Source organism: Apaloderma vittatum, unplaced genomic scaffold (assembly GCF_000703405.1).
Source record: "Apaloderma vittatum isolate BGI_N311 unplaced genomic scaffold, ASM70340v1 scaffold17979, whole genome shotgun sequence".
NCBI lineage: Eukaryota > Metazoa > Chordata > Aves > Trogoniformes > Trogonidae > Apaloderma > Apaloderma vittatum.
Window position 1 is genome coordinate 100,748 of NW_009737206.1, and position 19,304 is coordinate 120,051.

Consider the following 19,304-nt stretch of genomic DNA (forward strand, 5'->3'; position numbering starts at 1 on the left):
CCCCCGCTTTTGCCCCAAACTTTGCTAAACACAGCATGCACACCCACACCTCCTATTCAGTTCTGCCTGGGTGGTACTGGAAGTCATCTAGCATGGCAGAATAGTTTATTCTTCATATGCAGAGCTACACAGCTTGCTTTTTCACCATGGAAGCAATGAGTCAGGGCGACTTTGTTTGGAGATGTTTGCGCATTTAATCTTGTCAAACCTTATTGACTGAGATGCTTTCTTGTCAACCTGGTATGGGTTTGAATTCCACCACAACTACTTCTTCCAGCCTTTTTCTTGCAGGGAGGCAAGGGGGAAAGCAGTCATGCTCTCTAGGGCACCTTGTAACGTTACAGTGCTGTCCTGTCATAGATCATGTGGATGGTTTCCCTCTGACAGCAGAGGAACAGCCACTGTCAGGTTCTTTGTATTAAGAGGCTGAGGTAGGGGAAGCATCTGCACCTGACATTTGGCCAGCCTTTTGATGATCCAGTAAAAGTAGGGACTGATTATTAAAAAAAAAGAAATTAAAAAAATAAAATGGTTTTGGTATTAGCTGAGGACTTGGGAGACTGACCTTAGCCCTTTGATCTGCCTGGGTCTCAGGGTGTGTCCAAAAGTATCTTTAGGTGCTTAGCTCTTGTTCATTTTATCATGTATCAAGCCTGGATCCACAGTGGCACTTTGAGGGTATCTGTTCTGTGAGCCTCTTTTTTCTATTCACAAACAAAAATGTTGCTCTACCCAACATGAAAAGGGAATTAATATTTGCTCAGACCTTTTGTATGTTCCCAGCTGCTACAGTAACATACAGTGAGTCTTGAATGTCTCTGTGGACTTCATTAAATGTCTAGACTGATTAGCAGATTTTCTTTCCCAGCTTCTTTGCCTGTTTGGAGATATTCTCTTGACAGGTGTCCTGCATAGCTCCATTAAAGAGAGAATAAAGCCGTGGGGAGTAACACTTTGTGATATTTCAGAGCAGTCACAACATGAACTTGTCTAGATCTCAGGCTGGGACAGAAGCCCAACCCACACCTGTGTCCCACTAGCTTTGATGCTCAGAGAATGTGTGAGATCTCTCCTGTTGGTGCCCAGCTAAACAAAAAACATCTCTTTCTCTGTGCAGTTCTAACAAGTGCTGGTCACACCTGTATTGTCCTGTACAGAGGTACTTAGCAGGAAAACCGAAGTGTAAATGCATGTATTTTGTTCTTAAGTGACAGAACCCTTTAGAAGAAAAGAGGAAAATTATCATGAGTGTTCATCAACACATAGCATGACAAGTGGAAAGGGCAGATGGGACAGACCTCTGTTTACAACTAGCTATTGGAGTCTCTGTGACAGTGTTTCCTCACACAGACAAGTGCCTAGAGAATTGCTACATAGGTGATTCATAGCGCTGACTTCCTAGTTTTGCTTTTAGCATAGAAAAAGAGAAGATTGTTACTTAAGTATTTGGATAGCAGGGTGACAGACAGTGTAAAACTCTAAGGGCAAGCTATTAATAACAGCGTAATAAACTTAAGACCTTATTTTTAATTCTACTATTTAGTTCAGGGCTTTTGTTTTCAGGGGACTCTTTCATAGCATAAAGAACCTGAGCCATTTTGTCTGACTCCAGCCAGAGCTGGAGGTGCTCAACACCTGAAAACACAAGAAGCTCATTCTGCAACTAGATCTAAGCATTATGGTCTTGCTTTGATTTCCTCCCTGCTGCCCCTTCATTATTTCACAGATGCATAGGTCCTGACTCTTTCTTCTGGCAGTTTATTAGCATGTGAGCTTAGGCCAAGAACTGCTCTTGATCTACAGTCAAATTAGGAGTTTTTTAATTGTCTCCTTGCTTGTTCCACCATAAATATGATAAGTCTCTTTACGCCCTCTCTTAGTGTTGTAGTGTGTTGCTAAGGCCTCTCGCAAAAGCAGGCAGTTACCATCTCTGATTTGGCAGCATTTCAGTGATGGGCGAAGCTATTCACACAGCACAGCTTTATTGTGAAATCACAGGGCATTTGGGAACCTATCTGCCTGCCAAAGCTGCATCAATGCAGAACCATTATTACAGGGATGCTCAGACAGAAACGTAAAGGGGAGAGTTTTCTGCTCAGTAATTCCTGTCTGTTTGTGGATGCACTTGCATTTCTGTTGAAAAATATGATGCATATTTAAATCTTCTCCAATATCACTGATGCAGCTTCTTTCACAACCTTCAGATAAGGTGAACACGAATAGAAAATGAATCCCATCCATGCTGTACTAGGAGAACGAGATTGAACACGATAATAATTTTCTTCTGTCAGATGTGTTTTCATGGGACAGATTTATTTCTGACAGTGTGAAAAGGACTCGACAGATTTAACGCAAAGCTGACAAGTCAACAGGCCTGTCAGTGGATTCAGCCTACAGAGAAAATGATCTTCTTGCAGACACCCTGCTACCTAGACTCTGTAAGGCAGACTGGCTTAATGAATGCTTGTCTGCACTACTGGAATACCTGGCAGCATGCATTTCGCTAAGATCTGGCAGGATTATGCAATTACATTTCTGTCAAGTCAGGCCAGGCATGATACAGTCTTTATGCTGACTGTGGAAAGATGGATGATACCTGACCCAGCACAAAATCTGCCTCACTGTAACGTTTTTAAGCCAATTTAAACCAGCAATGACTGGGCATGTATTGGTTCAGCCATTTCTCACCATACAGCTACACAGGGTGGTTGGTTTTTGTTTTTTGTTTGGTTACTTTTTTTTTTTGTCTGATACTAAGCAAACTATTGTATTTCCTGGCTTGTGGAACCATGGCTACAGCTCCTGTGTGGCAGAGTTCAGGTGGAATGGGAATAGTAAGATCAAAAAATGCTAAAAATCCTCCAAGCTGCTGCTTTGCACCAGATTATCTCGCAGCTTGCTGTCACTACTGCTTTAAACTGTACTGCTCCTTTTAGCAATTCACCTCTTTCCTGTCAAATTTTAGTCCCCTTTTTGTTCTTCTAAAGCTGCTGTTAGCTCGAGACTGAAAATTCACTAGATAAGCCACAGTTTTATGTCTGTGTCCCTATCTATCAACTGACAGGTTGGCTCTATGTGTCTGAGGACGGCACGAGAAGACGGGATAGTTGGCAGAGCCAACACTGACTATCTAGAGAGAGAGCAACTCCTGATGATAAAATGAATGCCTATTCCAGGGAGCTAATGTCTTGATCTGAATTTTTAAATTGAGTAAGATAGTTTGGAGGCTTAGTCTAACCGGTCACAGTGATGCCCCGCCTGAAAGCTCTTCTAAGTTCAGCGAAGAAAACTATGTCACAGCAAAACAAGCAGGGAGACCACACTGGGGGAGAAGAACGTGCCAGGAGGGGCAGGTGTTACCTGAGTGCGACAGATGGCTCTAAGCAAGGAGAAGGAAGGTGACATGATGGTCAGAATAAAATGAGGGGAGGAGGGGATGGGGAAGTGACATATTCCTCTAAGAACAAAGCGAGTGGGAAGCAGAGTGGGTGCGTGCTGTGAGACCCAGTGAAGGATGGTGCAGCAGAGAGAAGAGGGAGTTGGGGATGAGTATGAGAGATGAAACAGCCGGGACTTGGTGAAAGAACAGTGATTTGGGCAAGTTTCTCTCAAGCTGAGGAGCTGGTGGTGCCAGCAAGGAAAGGACAGAAGGGAAGATAAAAAGCGAGGGATGGGTATTGGATATACCTCACTGTAGCTCATCCTAAGCCATCTTTGTAAAAAGCTGCCATACTCCTCTCTGTAAGTGGCTGCCTTCCAAAGGGATAAAAAAGATTCCTGTAATGTGTATCTGTGGGTGTGTTGGAAGTAGACTCCTAAGAAGTCCTTCAGGATGAAAAGTCATAACTTCCAGAGCAGGCCTCAGCTTGCTGATTGCTTCTGCCTTTGCCTATACTCAAAGAAATAACCTGTCCTGGAGCTGCTGATTCACAGCACTAGGGGCTACATCCCCCAGCCAGGGCTCTGCGTTTCCTGCTCCTCAGTACCAAGAACCAATGGAAATATTGCGTACTTTTTGGAGACTTAAAGGTTTCCAAAGCAAAGGCAGAAGGGCTCAAAGCAGCTAGGAAAAATGGGCGGGTGTCAGATTTTTAACACTAACATTTACATTAACCAGTACCCGAAGTGCCAGACTGTGTGGCCTCTTGCTTTCATGTTGTTTACTGCATGGACTTCAGGGTTGGGAACAGACTGGGAGCATGACAGGGCTCTTGCTTTATGTCAGTGGAAACTGAGTGAAACCTCACTAGGCATATTCAGATCCAGCAAAGTTTCCTTACAACAGCCCCCCACCTGCAGTTTACACACAGCAGAACTTGTTCCCTCTACCCTTTACATATTTATATCTTTGTCATTTGCAACAGATGGACTGAGCGTTTCCTAGTACTTCGGCCAGCCCTGAAAACGGTACCTGGCCAGATTTTGAGACCTCAGAAGACATTTGAATATAGGCCAAGTTTTCCAGAGAGGTCAGCGCACAGCAGCACCGGAATTCCAAGGAAGTTTTTTTACTATACTTGTCCAAACACAAACTGAATTCTTCCAGTACACATAGTTTAAATACGGGGAGAAATCCTGCTTGAAAACTGGCCTGAAATGGCCATCAGTAACTGATAGCTAATAGCAGTGACCAGGAAACACAGTCATTCTCTGTTGTTACTCAGGATGCTGAAAGAACACATGATGGGCATAAATAATGCAAACGGAGATGCTGATGGGCATGATTGTCTTTCCTTGATGAGATAGATACTTAGGATATTTCTGAAGTGCACAGTGGACAATAAAATAGACAAATCGAAGAGCTGTTCTAAAACAGCTTGTTTGGTAACACTAAGTGTGTTAACAGGAGTGAAAAATAGAAAGGGCTATGATTTTTGTTTTTTTAATTTTTATCTGTGCAACTATTTGATCTCAGTTCTTTTGCATTACTTTATCATCTTCCAGTTCTGGAACTGCAAAACATAGCAGTATTTCCAACTTGAATTTCAATAAACAAAATCGTGGTTTGGTCCTCCCAAACCCCAAATATATTCTTGAGGTTTTGATTGCGTCCTGCTTTCAGGTCAGAAGAACTAGGCTTGTGGCTTCATGTATTTCTATGCAGAAAAAAAAAAGATGAGAGCTGTGCACGTTTTCTGGTAATTTTTGCGTTGCTCTTCGAGGAAGTGCAGAATTGTGTGACTGTAGGAGCTGAGCCTTTTAGTGGAACAGTATGTGTTTGTGAGACTGTGATAACATCGAGGCAACTTGGCAGAGCAGATACTGCACCGCAGTAATGGAGGTGAACTGGGAAGTCAAAACTAACCAGTGCAAAATATAGCAAACATAACTGGTGGGGAGTTTTTTAGCAAATATTTGAAATGCCTCCTTTTTAGATGCTTTCAGGGTGGATACTTTCAGTTGTGGATACTTTCAGTTGTGTATCATACTGTTGCTAGTGCACATGACAAAACTCTTTGGAAAAAATATTTTCTTGTTGCCATTGTACCCTAAACAACGTTGCATGAAGTGGGAGAACGTCAATTCCCATGGTGTTTGCTTTTCCCTTCCAAGCATGTCTATTTGAGACACAGGCAGTCTGAGAGCTCTGCACTGCCTCTGAGTGTTGCCACTAGCATTTTTCTTCCCACTGTCAGGCTGGTGAGTGATTAAACATCCCTGGTGATGAACCTGCTGGTCATTTGGGAATTCTCCCTTCCCAGGAGACACAGCAAGACTAGGGTGTGGTTTGTTATTTCTTTTCTTTTTTTCATTTTCTTTAAAGTTTCTTTTCCTGGGCTGCACTGCAGCCAGCAGAACAGAACTGGGTGGAAGGCTGGAAAAAAGCTGGAAAAGTGCATACTGGAAAGAAAGCTGATGGGGGAATTCTGCTGTTACTCCTTACCTCATGGCTAGGACCTTGTGCTAATGTGGGCAAGGGAGGAGGCATCACATACAGGGTGAAGATGAAGTCTAAGTTAGTACTCAGAAAGTTCTAACCTGAAAGTGGGATCAAATACAACTCGGCCGGGGCATCACTAAAAGGACAGGGAACTGCTGGACAGGGTACAGCAAGGGACTAGGAAGATGATTAGGGGACTAGAACATTTCTCTTATGAAGAAAGGCTGAGGATCTTGAGGCTTTTTAGTCTAGGAAAGAGAAGACTGGGGGGGGGATCTTATCAATGCTTATAAATACTTAAAGGGCAGGTGGGTGTCAGGAGGATGGGGCCAACCTTTTTTCAGTGGTGCCCAGTGATAGGACAAGAGGTAACATGCACAAACTTGAACATAGCAAGTTCCATTTAAACATGAGGAAATACGTCTTTACTTGGAGGGTGACAGCACTGGAATAGGCTGCCCAAAGAGGTGGGGGAGTCTCAGTCTCTGGAGCCACTAAAAACCTGCCTGGATGTGTTCCTGTGCAACCTGCTCTGCGTGATCCTGCTCTGGTGGAGGGTCGAACTAGATGATCTCCAGAGGTCCCTTCCAATCCCTCCCATTCAGCAATTCTGTGTGATTGCTGAACTTGGCACACTTGGATCTGCTAAGCTCCGGGCATGTGTAGGTCAAGACTGATGGTTAGCAGAGTGTGTAATGCTCAGCCATCCAGGGACGGCACTGCTGCTGAAGCACATGAGTTGCTGTTACCAGGTGGTGCAGTTAGCATGGCAGACTGCTCAGAATGATGAATTATGAGGAGATCTTAACTCTTGCCCTGGTTCTGCCACATTGTGTGACCTAATCTGTGTTCAACTACTGTCCTCATTCATTTCAGTGCAGTCATTCCTTTCTCGTCCTCCCTCCCAGCAAGATGGCCTGGAACACCAGGAACGGTGTTTTGCAAATGGATAGCATCCATACTATCATCAAACTTTCAAAGCAGCCAAGACAAGTGCTGTTTGGTACAAATACATCCCCTATGGGCACCTCTGCAGCCTGCTGTTGCCTCATGCTCAGCTGGAAACAGAGAAGAAAGGTGAGGGACAATGCAATGCAATCACTAGCTCTTTAAATGTAGATATAGATCTACGCCCCTGTATATGAAAAAGACTAGAAGAGAAATGGCTGTTTTCCAGGCAAGGATAATACAGAAAAAGCAGGATGCTTTGGGCCATGATATCCTGTGAACACTTCCCACCAGGCCTGTAAGTGAAACCTGTATATCGTAGGGATCTAACTACCACATCTGTGACACCATGGGTGTCCACCATGAAGAAGTGCGTGAGTCACAGGAACTCAGCAGGACACATCACTGCAGGCAGCTCCTTGGCTAGGCTTTTTAACAGAGCCTGAGAGCAGCACCAGCTGTGTCGGTGCTGGTGATCTCACCGCATGCTGAGGGGATGTGGACTTCGGCTAAGACAGACTGCATCACCCTCAACTGCTTGACAGGTCTAAACCTGCAGGTCTGCTGCTGGGAAAACTTCATGGGCTGCTCTGTGGGGGAAACATGGCTCTTACAATCACATAGTGGTGTCCTGGAAAAGGGCCAGCACAGTCCTGATTCTCAGGATTATACAGCATTCCTTGGAGGAAAGCTCACTACTCATTTGCAAAGCCCTTCTGCTGACTACACAAGGCTGACTGCTGCTAGTGCTAACACTGGTGTGCTGGTGCTTCCTCACACTGTCTGTCCATCGGGGGAGGGATTGCTTTATCTGTTGTGCTAGTTTTTCCAACAGCAACAAGGCAGTGAATTTATTTCAGAGTTCAGTTCAGACCAATGAAAAGCTTCAGAACCTGGTCTTGGCCCCATAATCATTCCTTTAAACCTGTTTTCCTCATTTCTGCTCCTTAAAATATGGACGCAGTAACAGGAACAGCTATTGCCTTGAAGTTCAGGGGTATAAGGTGGCCCTCACGAACTGTTAACCTTTGATACCATGGCAATTCTGCTAAACTGGCACTGTATAGATTAGCTAACGCTCTTGATGTTTAATGGGAAAGCAGAAAGACTTGTGATGTTCCCAGTGAGAAGAATTTCCTATTTTTAGAAATGCTGCTGGTTCTCATGGGATGGGCAGGCTGGGAAAGCCTGCCACATCTTTTGCATCTTTACTTTTCCCTCCTAATTTATGACAGAAAGCTGTTTTACTACCCACTCCCTTCCCTGACCTTGCAACACAGGTCAGTCTGAGGGTCCTAAAACCTACTACTAGTAAATAGCGGAGGTAAGAAGACCTCCTCTGTTCCCAGCAGTTAAGAAACTTCAAAGCGTCTCTTGGGAAGACTCCCTCATGTCTTGCATCATTTCCAAGTGAAATTTTGAACAGGAGGGGAAGGTACAGGAGGACAGGGGCATTCTGTTCTGTCAGCAGTTCTTAGTGCTGTCTTGTCTTCTGCCTAGAAACAACATTATTGCTCTATCTGCCTCCAAAACCAACTTGCTAATGAGGGCAGCCAGCTCATAAGCTTGGTGGCAAAGGCACCAGTCTCGCTACTTCTTCCTATTCCTTTTTCATGGGAGCCAGGAGGTGAGCACTCCCTTTCAAACACCAGTTTCCTTGAGATAAGCTCAAGCCAATGCCTGGCAGCAACCCTTCTGAAACATAAGCACCTCAGCACTCTTTCGACTCTTTCTGCTCCCTGGGCTGGATCCCCTGCAGGCAGAAATTGCTGGAGCTCTGCCAGCTTTAACAAAGCTGTGTTGATCTAAACCAGATGAGCATCTTGTCCTGTAGCTATTGAAAGGTCATCTGACACGGCCCACATGACCAGTTTCAGGCTGTCTTGGATATAAATGGCGATGTAGTGAGACTCTACCCACCCTGTACTTTTAGCTGTTGTGATTAGGCCAGTTGACAGCCAGGTTGTGGCAGCCCCCTCATCCTGCTGGAGATGTAGCAGAGTGAATTCCTGGGATAGTAGGATGAGCCTGAGATAGCTGTGCTCCATCTAGAGTTCTTACCTCCTGGCAAAGGGGTGGGGTGACTACACACTGTAGTCACAAACACTTAATTGCACCAAGGGCAGAAAAGCTGTCCAGGAAGAACTTGCCCCATGTGCTGAGACAGGTCTCCAGTCCTACAAACAAGTACAGTGTGCAAAAGCTGGCAGAATCGGGACTCCCCTTTAGCCCTCTCTGCTTATGAGCATTCCTCCAGCTGCTTCCAGATGTTTGTAGAGGCATTACTGGCTCAGGTCAAAGTGCACTAGTGAGTTTCTAGCAGTGCACAGCTGTGCATTGGCATGTTCTGGCACTGCTGGCATTTACTAGAGTAGCTGCAGGAACAGAACACCAAGGCCCACTGGGAGGCTGACAGAAATTTTGCAAAAGAAGGAGCAAGAAGTGCCAGTACATTTTGCAGGAGGTTATTTTTAATACTGGAAATAGCTAGAAAACAGGAAAAAAACTGCAGTATATGTCAGGATTTGAATTGGTGAGGAGATCTGGGAAAGGGACGATGGAAACTTGGGTCCATTATGATTCACACAGATTTATTTTTTTTTTCCTCTCTTTTGAACAAAAATATTTCCTCCTAAGAAAAATTTCTTCACAGTCATAGTTCCACAGGACAACTGGTTGCTTTCAGTGGCATTTTTTGACTTAAAAAGGTTTATACCATGTAATATAAACTTTTGTTTCTCTCCACTTTTAAACACTTCTGTGCTGAAGGGAGGAATGCTTGCACAGCATGTTTTTCAACCTGCTTGTGCACCTTACTACCTTTTGTGGACTGTCTGGAAGAATTTATGATCCCCTAGCAGTGCAGAAACCCGTGCTGGAAAACTCTTTATGTGAGTTTTCAACTCACTGTAGCTGTCCTTCACAGCTTTACTGTTGCTTCTTCAGTTAAGGCCCCTGTGGTGGGTGGATCTCAGTAAAACAAACAAGGCTCAGCTCTCTGCAAGGCCCCTGCTCCATTAAAAGAGAAAAGTAAATTTCCAAGAACAACTTCAATGCAAAGGAGCATTATAAAAGTGGTAAAGGCATGAGTCATCAGAAATCTTATGGGACAGAACACCAAAATATGGGAAAAGCCTTGGGACTTTAGGTAGCACCTGTACTGCTGAAACTTAATTGTGCATTATTAATAGGTAGTGTGAATGAGAACTGATATTCTCAAAACTGAATGCTGCAATTACTACTCTTGGTTTCCTTCCACTTAAATGCTGCATAGTTACCACTTTGTCTAAGGAACCTGCAAGAAACGTGAGCTATGCCACCAGTACCTTACAGAGTAAGAGAGTGACCACAGATGTTAAGTTTAAAGCATCAAGATGTTGCCTACTTCAGAAAGTCAGCCTGAGACATGCAGAACCGCACTGAAAGACTCTTGTTCTACTTGTCAGATCCATTTAGTGCCCCCAGGATTTCCAGATTCCCCTTCGAAGTGAGGAACCTGGGTGCAAAGAGCTCTCAAGCCCAATCCAGTCCTGTGCTAGGTTTAAGAAGCCTGGACAGTGCAAGAAACCTGCTAGGTCAACTGGAAAGAAACCAGGCTGACTGCCATGGGAGTCTTGCCTATGGCTCATCAGTAAGTCACTGGAAGCAAGTTTTTCTGCAAAGCAGAGAGATATTAACTGACTCTGATGGAAATCTGTTCCACTGAGAAATACTGGACCGTGACACAGGTACTACTGACCTTGTCAACAACTTGCCCTAAAGCATTTCAATTCTCTGTCGCACATTGCAAATCGAGTCCAAGGAGATACAGGTAAAATCATTCTGTATCTCTGAGAGGCTCCTACTAGTGTTTCTCTCTACAGCTTGTACAGCTTCAGGTGGAACTCATAGAGTCTCTCTCATTTTCGCTGTTCAGAAGAGAACCAGGCTTTGGACTTACCTCTGCTAATTCTCTGTTTTTCTCCAGAAAGGATTCCTGGTGTATCAATGACGCTGATGCTCTCTAAGACGGGATTAGGTAGCTGGGCACAAACAAACCTGTGTGAGAATAAACGTGTTTAAAATAAAAGCAAGAGGTATTTACGATATGCTGAACGTCACGGGCAGCATTGCAACAAGCCAGGCTTTGATCTCACAAGTTTCCAGTTGAAGGTTGGAGCTACTGCTGATTTAAGGAAATGAGAAAGAACCCAGAACTGAGCACTTTCTCTGACTATTTTGCTGCTTCAGGAGCATGAATCTTAGTCATGAGCTAAGACAGTGTTGTTTTTTTACGTGGCCCCCAAATGAAAATGTGGAAATGCAAATGTTTTCATTTGCTGTTTAGATTTTAGCAAGAAGTGGTATTTGTTTTTCTTCACTTAAGCATACCCCTGCAGAGTTCACTCAAGTGAACTGAAACAACTTGTTTAAAAAAAAAAAGAAGTAAAAATCAGCAATGTTATAGGATTTTTGTTCTCTTTCAAATTTGTTCTTAAATAGAAAAGTGTGCTATTCTTTCACCATGGAAATCCTAAGGCATAGGCAGTATGAGATCTCAAGAGGTTGCTTGGCCTATCCTCCTGCCTCAAGGCAGGATCAATCGAATGTTTTTCTGAAGTGTTCTTCAAATCCGTAATGATGTGGACTCAACACTCTATTACTTAATTATCCTTACAGCAAAACCTCTTTTTCTTAAAGTCTAATCTAAATCTTCCATGCTACAATGCCTTTCAGTCTCAAACACAGTAGACATGGAAAACGACTTATTTTTCCCCTCTTGTCACAATGTGTACTATTGTCATCTTGTCTCCCCTCAGTCTTTTCTCTAAAGAAAAGAGAAGATTCAGTTCTGGTGGTGTTTTTTTTTCTTTTTTTTTCTTCCCTGTCTCTTTCAGTTCTCTCTAGCTGTCTTTCCAGTTCATTTCTAAATCCCTGAAGACCCTTGCAGCTTTCCTTTGGGTCCTCTCAAACTGCTCCACATATTTCTTCAGGCATGATGCCCCAAGCTGATGCAGTGCTCCAGCTGTGACCTTGCCAGTGGTTAACAGAGCAGATGGATTGCTCCTTATCTTTTACATGACAGCCCTGTTTATGTATCTCAGTAAGATGTTTGCTTTTTTAACAGCAGTATGACACTGTTGACTTACATTCAATTTGTAATTTGCTCCTCCCCTCCTCTGCAGCTCCGTTTCTGTGAAACTGCTCTTTACTAGTTGTTCCCCATCTTGTATCTATGCAAATCACTGGTTAAAAAGAGTAACTTATGCTTGTTCTTAGTGGGTTGCAGCTCATCTACTTCAGTTGCTGGTAACAACAAAGGACAGTAAAAGCCTATCCACTTACACGGCTCCTGGTAGTATTTAATGGATAGCCTTTTTGTGATGGCGTTCCAGGGAGCTATAAATATGTGTGTGTATGTACATATAGCTATTAATAGGGTGGTGTGACATCCAGGCATAAGATATGTGTTACTGTGGGAGAAGGCAGAACCACGCAAAGGATGGGGTTTGCCACAAGGTCCCCTAGATGCAGCCAATGGAGAAAGAGCCCTGCAGCACTCAAGAGTGGCTAGTTCTGCTCCAGTCCCTGCAGCTATGATCTCCTTCAGGCTACAGCCCCACCCCAATTTTTCTATTTGTGTGACTCCAAGATGATTCTGACAAGAGTGAATCCTCATGAGTTAGATGAGTGGCCTCTCTCTCCCACATCCACAGCTTGGCAGGTGGCAACAGGGAGCATTTCTGAATGCGTATGCTTCACAGGGATTTTGGGGGGCTGGGCTGAATCTCCTGTGGAGTGCCAGGCACAGCAGTAGAGAACAAAAGGCTCAGGAGGTTATGTTATTCCCCCATCCTCCAGCCCAGGGTTGCTCTCCATTGTTACAGCTCTGAACATTCATTCTGGTCTAATATTAAAGCGCTCAGGTGAGGGGATTTTCCACCAGTTTCTCTAGGAAAAAGTACTCCAGAGGAGATCCCAGGTATAAGATCAGAGGCCAGTGTGAGTGAGTGCATTCTGGCTCTGTTGGCAAGGTTGTTAAGGCTGCTGCCTTCCTGCTGTCCCAGCAGAACTGCAGGACCTCAGGCAGCATGACCTAATTTTGTCTGGGGCCATATGAAGGGAAAAACATGGTGTCAAACTAGACTTTTACTACCTCTACAGGCAGAGCATGAGGGTGAAGGAGGAATCTGTTATCCATTATGTCTTCTGCTGTTGACAACAAAAAAGCAGGACTTGACTCCACCTTAGCTTCCCAAGACAGACTTTGGGGGTAGGAGGAATTTTGCAACCAAGCCAATGTGATATGAAAGCAAGGGTTGAGATTCCTGATCTTGCTCCAGGCCCTTGGTGCCAAACAAGTCCTTCTGATAACAAGGTGCAACCTGTAATCTCTCTGCTGGGATCCCTCCAGAGTTGGGGTACTGCCAGCAGAGTTCGAGTAAGGAAAACAAGCCCTCCTCTCAATATCCAGGAACCACCCGGGGCAAGGAGAGGTGGACAGGTTATTGCAGCGCTGCCATCCTCCCTTCAGTCCTGGGCACCTTGTCAACCCTATCTCTGCCCTTAGCCAGGAAGGTATGTGCAGGCACTCCCATCTCCTGGGAACGAAGGGAGGGAAGGAGACAGGCTCTGAGCAGTACAATTAGCTGCTGTCTCCCAGCCAAACCCTGACTGTACCACTCTTGCTTCCTGGAAGGCAGCAGATCCCAGTCTCTCCTGGGAAGGGAGTACCAGCTGAGGCTGGATGCTCACTCCTCCTGCTCCTCCACCTAGCTCCCCTGGAGCAGCAGGCTCTGCACCCCACAGGACAGTGCTGTGGGCTGCAACCTCTCAGCTGAGATCAGCATGGCCTGTGTGAATGCTACCGCCTTGTCCCTTCCACTGATGCTGATAGCCCATCATTACCTCAGACCACCCATGGCTACAGCAGACTTGCCAATAGTCACTCTCTTATCTCCACTTAGAAGGGTGGCTCCTGGATATTATTTCTCTTCTCCAAATTTTTCTGCTCACAGTCTGTTAGCTGAGGTCAGTGCCTTAGCATGGCAGCAACAAGATGTGTACTAGGCAGAGGCAGCCCTGCATTGCCTCTTGCCAAGAAGCTGAGCCCCAAACAGGGTTTAGTGTGGGTGGCTTGATCCAGTCCAGTGGGTACACCTTGAATTACATCTGCTAAATTACTGGCCTTCTGAGTCAATTCTTGCATTTCCTAATTAGCTGGCTATTAACATTTGCATTTTCAGCACCATGACACTCGTACTGCTGAGCTAGTCCCCCTTAGTGTGTCTTTCTCTGCCAGTTTAGAAATCATTATGCTCTTTCTCACCTGTGAACAGAGAAGGGGTTAATTAGTCCTTGTGGCTACTCCTTGCATTGCTAGCAGGACTGCACTTCTGCAGCTGCATCACTGCTGTTCTCCTCTGCCCTCACAGGCAAATACTGGACTCCTCCTTCACAGAAGGAAGAGTAGCAAGAGTATCAAGAGCACTGCCTGACACAGTGAACTAGGCTAATGGGCCCAGAGATCCCCTGCTGTATTAGGAGCAAATTGCATTCAAGATACATCAGTCAGTCCAGTTCAGGAGGATTTGCTTTTTTGCCCTCTGTGTGTGGCCTCCTTACTCCTGATGTTGCTTCTCCTCTGCAGTGAACTGTGTGACAGCTGTGGCTGTTCTTGGCTATCAGGAGAGCTCTTCTGAATGATGTTCTCTTCATCTACTATCTCTGCGCTCCAGGCAGGAAGCCTCTTATTTTTCTTAGGGCAAACCACCTTCCTTCCCTGGTGCTGGGAGTGGGTGGTCACCTGACCTAACTGTTGGCCAGGTGCAGATGTTCTGGGCCCTATAAAATACTGAAAGTATCTCAAAGTCTCTCTGGTGCAAGATCAGGTTGATGTATTTGAATGATGAGCCTATGTAGTAATCAGACATTGCTTCTGGAGGCACTGTGAGGTTCTCTGCATTGTAGTGACTTTAGCAAGGTCCCTCTTCTCTCATCAACCTTCTCCCCATTCTTCTCCACGGGTCGCTTCCCTGTCTTGCTGCAGCCTATACCAGCAGTCCCGTGGGCAGTGCTGGTAGGAGATGCTGCACTCTGGACAGATACTCTCAAAGCTCGGAAAGTAGAAAGGCAGCCAAAGCCCAGCCTTCCTGGTTTTTTGGCTGAGCAGCTGCCATGTTTGCAACATCTCCCACACCGTTTTAGCAGGGAAGGCGCCAATGACGGGTGTAGTCAGTGTGTTCCCATCTGCCTGCTGTAGCACAGTTTGTGCTTATCTAGGATATGGGTGTGTGCTGTTGGCTTCCTGAGAGATCCAAAACTCTCAGTATGGTTGGGCTAGGTCTAGGGGATGGAAAGGTTATGTTCCTCATGTCACAGAGCCATTGTCCAAACGCCTTGTAACAGTTTTTCTACAGAAAAGACATCAGCTGTTCACCATTTTGCACCTGACATTAGATGTATAAAGGCACTGTAATGGAGAGAACTTGGTTTTGTTAAAACGGGGATGTTCAAGCAACATTAAAAAATATAAGAGAGCAAAGATGTGTATATTGTGCCAGTTCTACTTCTCTAGTCACTTCAGTAGCTGTATCTGGTTGGACTGTTTAATTTCAGTGAACTGATGGCAGAATAGAAGAAGCTAGGAATATATAAGCAAGGGAAAGTAAAGTTTAAGAGAGATTTACCTCTGAACTCCTATAGGATGAGCTTGACATGCCATGCTGTGTTTTTCAGTTTTGGGGGTTTTTTTGTTCAAGTAAAATGAAGGATTGTCTCACCTGAATTTGTCAATTTACCCTTCAGTGAGTGACTGATGTGCACCCAGCAGGACTTGCTTTGTAGCAGCCATGTGGATGCAGGAAAAAAAGGAAGAATAGTGTAATACCTTATCCCTTTAAATTGCTAGCTATGCTGCTCATTATGCTCTAGCTTGTTCTCCACAACAACCAAGCTCTTGAGTACTGACCTGTTCAAAAAGGCATTGCCAAAGGCGTTGAGTTTCCTGAATGGTTTTTTGGGATCCACCACCAACGCGTTTCCAGGAACAATTCCTTCCACATCTCCTTGCATAACTGCTATAAAGGAGTCAGTTGTAGGCTCTGGTCCAATCCTCATCCCTGGGAAATCCTGCTCCAGCAGGTACCTGTAGGGAAAAAAAACCCAAGGTGTAGGCATGAGACATGAGCTAAGTCCTGAATGAGTTGTACTGAAGATTACAGTGTAATTATGAAGCTCAGGAGTATGGATCCTTCTGAGACTATTTTTAGCACTGCCACTGAATCATTTGATAAATGTCATGGTAGCTTCTCTACTCAGGATCTCCACATTTAAAGCTTTCTTATTACAGGTGGATTAAGAAATTGAGATGATTATAGCTGCTGGGAAGAGATTCTTATCGTGTTTGATCATTTTGTGTATTTTAATCCTCAAGACGTTTGAAACAGACTTAACACAACAAAGTAAAAACAGCAGTTCACTGCAATCACAGAGTTAATCCTGAAACCTTATTGGCCTTTGTTGCCAATATCAATTACCTCACTGCTGCTCATTTCAGCAGACTCATCCAACTAATGTGCTTAGCCTCTAGTCCAAATCAGTTGCTCAAATGCCAACTTCTCCTGTACTTGGCTGCTGAAGTCCCAAGTCTCCCTGCATGTGTGCTTCTGCAATGCAGCTACAGGTCTGCACTGTAAATTGCTTAAGCACTAAGCATGTGGGTGGCAGAGTAGATCCCAATGCTTATTATTAAACTAAATAGCACAGCAACCCTTATTCTCTAAGACTCAGGCAGCCTCTCCAAAGGTACAGTTTGGCAACAGAGAGCTAGCCACCCATGCGGCTACAAGACTTTTGAGTGGGACCCTGGCATTTGACTTAATCCTGCCAAACTCAGGGTGGATCAATGGTGTGCCCAGGACAGTTCCTCTTGGTTTATGGAGGAGCCAGATGCCATCACTGAGGTCAGGTCTGTGTGTGTGGGTGCAGAAAATATTCCACCCGCTGGCCCTGTTCTGAAAATTAAGGCCATTGTGTCCACATGGCTTGCAAAAGAACTGGTCTAGCCCTCAGCATATGATGGTGTCAGACCATCTGATCTGGTGATAAGCTGTGGATTGTTACACAAGGAATATAATGACTGCTGGGTTACGGAAGTTAATATAATACTGTGTTGCTTGTTGCCAGCAGATACCTGGCACTTCCTCATCCATTGCTTTGACTTAATCTTTTGCTAGTAGAAAGATAAATGTAGAATTGTTGTGATGTTACAAGTGGATACAGGGCATGGGGAAAAAGAAAATGGGAGAAGGCCTGAGGATTTTTCATAATTGAGAAATGTATGTTTAATAACCAGCATTGGTTCAATCACGTGAGCCTTATCAGAGAGGGTAAGTGCCTTCATGAAAGACTACAGGACCATTGGCATGAAGGCTTGTGATAACTTTTTGGGGGTTCCTACTTTTGCTATTGTTGTAACAGAGGTAATCACCATGTAGTGTTTGAGGAACAACAAAAACCTAAAAAAAGCTATTTATTGACACCATGGCAGCAAACGCATCTTCATTTCCCAATGACAAAGCTCAAATCAACTGGATCTAGAGCTAAAAAAAGCAGACGTACATCCAGGACATACTGCAAGTCACTGCTATTTATCTGGCTTAGTACACATTAATGAAGGGTATGGCTGCAGCAAGACTAACTCCAGCAGTCATATCCATAATTGCCTTACGAGCTCACCACCTTCTTTACTGGTATTTTATGATGTATTTTCTTATATCTTTCATCCAAAGTTCTGTGCTCACCTGAATGCCATCAGAGCTTCTCTTAATAGGAGCAACTCTTGAGACGAAACAGCAGCTATTTAGCAGTTCTCAGAAAAAGAAAAAAGATTGAAATAATCCAGGAAGGCAACAGCCCTCTTATGTCCTATACTAGGGTGCATACATCCTATCCACCCAAAACCTATGCAGAGATTCCTCAAGATTTCCAAGAAGTTACCACTTAACAAAAGCGGACCGCAGCTAATGCTGGTGCATGCCGCCTTGCTAGCTGGTGATCACAGTGTACCTTCCTGGCAGCTACAGTAACTTTTCTCTATCTCAAAGCAGCTGAGAACAAGGAGAAGCTAGTCTTCTTCCACCAAGGGCTCAGTAGACTATCACATGAATGTTCTTGGCTCTGTGCCCTGGAAAGCTCTTTACAGTGAAAAAACCATTTGCTAGGTTAGAAGCCACTCAGCCAGATTCTGGTAACTAAGCTCAGGCCTTCTGGATGGCAATTCAAAAATGTTAGCCCCTGATGGACGTTGCTGCAACGCTAGTCACTGCTATTGGCTTTCCTCTGCTCCTGCTTTGTACTTCGCTTTTGGTCTGACATAGTGTATTTAAGACTAATATACAGATGGCTGTTCACTGAATCCATAGGAATAAATCTTTTCAGTTTTCCCCTTGCAAATACAGGAGAGAAAAGAGACAGGTAGTCATAACAATTGTCAAATGCAACAAGTGCAGTGCTTTTGGGAAACGTGCCTTACTCCCAGTGCAAGGTCACAGCCTCGCCATAACAATAACCTGCTTGTTTTTTACAGGTTTAAGATGCACATGTAATCGGATAGCTTTTTGAGCAACAGGACAAAAAAAAGCCCAGGGGGTTTGTTTGTCATTTATAGACAAGGCTTCCAAGAAAGTCTAAGCAAAACTCCTGCATGTAATAGCAACAATACTCCTCCAGCCCGGCTGCTCAAAAGAATTTTATCACAGCTCCACTCAGTTGATCTTTCAAAGCATTTCTGTGTTTATATCCTGAATAAGACTTAAAAAAAAAAAACCACCATCAAAAAATCCCAACAAAAGCACACTCACACAGAAGTAGCTGCAAGCCAATGTTAATTGACTTAATGTGCAACAAGTGGTATGAAATCAGAGATGAATATTTGCACTGCCCAGTATTGTAGCATCTATTTTAAGTAGGGCTTCTCTGGGAGATTCGGGTACATTGTGCAGCAGGGTGTTTGCAGCACAAAAATCTCATTGTACACAGGACAAATACAAGGGCACTTATTGACACTGATGGCAAGGGAAGGCACTTCTGCAAGGCAGTGACACAGGCTGCCTCTGATAACAGAAGCCAGCTAGAGAACACATGCAGTTGTCACATTTGTGGGGATTTCTGGGCGAGAAGAGCAAACAATAGCTGTGGAAAACACCAACCGACAGTGAGCAGCTTCCCCTGCCAGCACAGGATGCCTTGCTCTGAGCTGCTTGAATACCTTCAAGGCCCTGGGGGAGTGATCTCCAGCCAGGCTGGGGAAGCCTGCAGAGAGTGCAAGGCAAAAGGTAAATGCTGTTGGTGGGGATTTTTTTAATTTTTTTTTTATGACCAATCTGCTTTATGGAGAAGCATCTGAAGTTAGTATGTGCTGTTTGCCTCATTTCACGCCTGTCCCTGCTCCTGGTGAGGGCCAAGGGCAGCAATGCTTCATTAGTGCTAGCTT

At 44.6% G+C, this 19,304-nt stretch overlaps 1 protein-coding gene across 1 annotated transcript in view; it reads right to left on the reverse strand.

The window, feature by feature from the left end:
• LOC104279834 (EH domain-containing protein 3) overlaps positions 1–19,304 on the reverse strand; it is a 29,090-nt gene that overhangs the window by 6,093 nt on the left and 3,693 nt on the right. The window contains exons 2-3 of the mRNA XM_009877263.1: positions 15,780–15,956; positions 10,770–10,867 (exon numbers count right to left, since the gene is read on the reverse strand). Of these exons, the coding sequence (XP_009875565.1) occupies positions 10,770–10,867; positions 15,780–15,956 (275 nt within the window). The remainder of the gene's footprint in view (positions 1–10,769; positions 10,868–15,779; positions 15,957–19,304) is intronic.